This window comes from Hipposideros armiger, unplaced genomic scaffold (assembly GCF_001890085.2).
Source record: "Hipposideros armiger isolate ML-2016 unplaced genomic scaffold, ASM189008v1 scaffold_552, whole genome shotgun sequence".
In the NCBI taxonomy this organism is placed as follows: Eukaryota; Metazoa; Chordata; class Mammalia; order Chiroptera; family Hipposideridae; genus Hipposideros; species Hipposideros armiger.
The window spans coordinates 1,154,025-1,156,817 of NW_017731902.1; the positions used below are offsets into that span (position 1 = coordinate 1,154,025).

At 39.4% G+C, this 2,793-nt stretch overlaps 1 protein-coding gene across 1 annotated transcript in view; it reads right to left on the reverse strand.

Annotated features, from left to right (window-relative positions):
* Window positions 1-1,677: 1,677 nt before the first annotated feature.
* LOC109371162 (calcium-binding tyrosine phosphorylation-regulated protein-like) overlaps window positions 1,678-2,793 on the reverse strand; it is an 18,912-nt gene continuing 17,796 nt past the window's right edge. Inside the window, exon 5 of the mRNA XM_019623492.1 lies at window positions 1,678-1,703. Coding sequence (XP_019479037.1) covers window positions 1,678-1,703 — 26 coding nt within the window. The remainder of the gene's footprint in view (window positions 1,704-2,793) is intronic.

Genomic DNA, 2,793 nt, shown 5'->3' on the forward strand with positions numbered 1-2,793 from the left:
TTATAAACCATTTTATTTTTTTCCCAGATGAAGATAATTTTAGGCATGCATTTTTTGTAAACAGATTAGATTCATTATTATATTTCATTTTGTATTAATTTTAAGCTCTTTCAAATGTACTCACTTGGTTTTTTTTTCTTTTTCTTTTTCTTTTACTAAATCTATTTTTCTGGTATCTTATGGCTAATGAAATTGGCTTTTCAATTACAGTATTGGGGTAATGTTTTTTTAAAAATAAAAGTGTATAGAGTTTGAGAAACATCAGCCTTACAGGTAAAGTCCAAACTCTATGATGTAGCTTGTGCTCATCTCTGCAGTTTCAAATCTGAGCTGCTTCCTAAACCTGTTCTAGCTATTTGGTGCCCTAGTTTTACCATCCATATCTTTCTCATTCTGGTTTCCCGTCCTTGAATTGCTGTCCCCCTGGTTTGTGTGGCCTCATTCTTCAAGACCCAGCTCAAATGTCTTCTCCTCTGTGAGGCCTTTCCTTGACCCATCTGCACGCACCTCACTTCTTTCCCTCAGTCACCACCTCGCCTTGAGTTCCTTCTGTTAGAGCCATAATCACCCACTCTGGGCAGTGATTGGCTTATGTACTGGTCTCCTACACTGGTCTGTGAGCTCCCTAATAATAGAGAGCAGGTTTCATGTCCTATTCACTCACCACTGTGTCTCTGGTAACTGGCCAGGCACACAGTTGACACTCCATAAATATCATCTGAGTATGATGAATGCTCAGTGAATATTAATAACTGTAAAAAAATTATTGTTTCTAAGTTGGGATCCACCACTAGTTTACAAATTCAGAATGACATATCTCTAGAAGGATTAATGATTAGAAAAAAAAGCATCACACAGAACTGAACCTAGTCATGGCAACAAAAAATCCTTATTTTTAACAAAAAGGTGAAAAAACAAGCGACACAAAGATTTTTACTTAAGCGATAATATTCTTATGGTGTGAGTATGTGGGGAAACAGGTACTCTCATGCATTGTTGGTAGAGGTGTAAAGTGGGGCAAAAAAGTGCTTATTCTATTTGACCCAGTAATTCTACTTTTAGATGACTATCTTCAGAAATACTCTCAAGGGTACAAAAACCCCATGAACAGAGATGATGTTAGCAGCATTGTTTATAATAACAAAATAACTGGAATCTACTCCAAAGACCACTAAGGAGGGATGGGATGAATAAATTATGATGCCCCCCAATTCTTTAAAATACTATGTAGACATTAAAGAGAATAATTTACCATTAGCTGTGGTTATTCTTGAGTGTGGGTTCACTTTCTATTTACATGATGCTCCAGAGAAGTTTTGAGTGAAATTTTGGAAACATATCTAATTGCCAAGGCTACTATTATTCAGTATCTTTTGAGATTTTTCTCATGATTATGAGATCCTTGCATAATAAAAAATACAATAAAACACATTTAAAAACCAACTACAAATTGATTTCCCTTTTAGAAAGGGCCACTACATCTCAATAAATTATTTTTTTTAAGCCAGCAGATGTCACTCTGAGCAAATACTTTGTGTCACATAATACTTTTTTTAAAGCCAGCAGATGTCACTCTGAGCAAATGCTGCATTTTATAACAGTAGCTGCTAGAAAATGCTGATTTCCTCATCACTGACTAGCTAGAAAGAGCGATGCTCTCTGGTCTCAGGGAAATGCTCATTCCCGTAGAACATCTGCAGGTGCTGGAAAGGAGAGGCACAAATGCAGATATGGAGGCAACATATCTGAGGCGCAGGGATAAACCTGGACCCAAGACAGGAAAGGGATCCTCCCAGTAGAAACTGGACACACCATGGCCAAAGTCAAGCTCCTTAATTCTGGGCCATGAATTCACATGTGTTAGCTGCCTAGCCTTGACAGTTGATTTTGTTTCCAAAATGTCTACCTTTATGCAAAATCCTTCCGGCACCTTAGAAAGGAATATCGAAGAAAAAAAAAATCAAACCCAAATCTGATCAAGCTTCTGGATCGACCTACTAAATTACAGGAGCTAGAGGGCCCAGAGGCATATGGTAAATGTCAGCGAGAGTTTGTAGTCAGCAAAATTCAGACTGGGGACTCTACAGAACAAATGACCTGATTTCCTCAACAAATAAATTACAAGGAGACAACGAGAGATAAATAGGCAACCTACAGGGTAAAAGAGGCTTAAGGGCCATATCAAGCAATGCAATGTATAGAACTTAAGATCCCTAATCAAAGTAATAAAAAAAAAAGACAATCAGAGATTTGTGAGTACTGACTGAATATTTGATGATATTAAGTAATTACTGTTAATTTTTTAGGTATGATAATGATATTGAGGTTTTGTTTTTAAGATCTTACAGAAACATCCTGACATATTACTGGGATTTGTTTCAAAATAGCAGGCATGGGTGAAATCACACTGGCCCTGAGTTGATCATTGTTGAAGCTGGCTGATGATTACATGAGTTAATTATACTATTCCCTTTACTTTTTTTGTTTGAATTTTTCTATAATAACTGCTTTTTAAAATTAGACATCAGTAGGGCCGGCCAAGTGGTGCAATGGTTAAGAACTGGCTTGGGATGCCAGAGGGCCCCGGTTCGGATCCCACATATGAGGGCCAGTGACACTGCCCTCCACAGCTGGGATGCTGAACGGCGGCTCGACCTGGAGCTGGGCTGTTGTGAGTTGCCGGCGACGGCGTAGGCTGCGGCCCCTGTGGCAGTGGGTTGCCATGGGCTGCCGTGTGTGGCCAGCAGCCAGCGTGAGCGGCCAGCAGCCACAGTGAGCGGCCGTCCAGAAGCC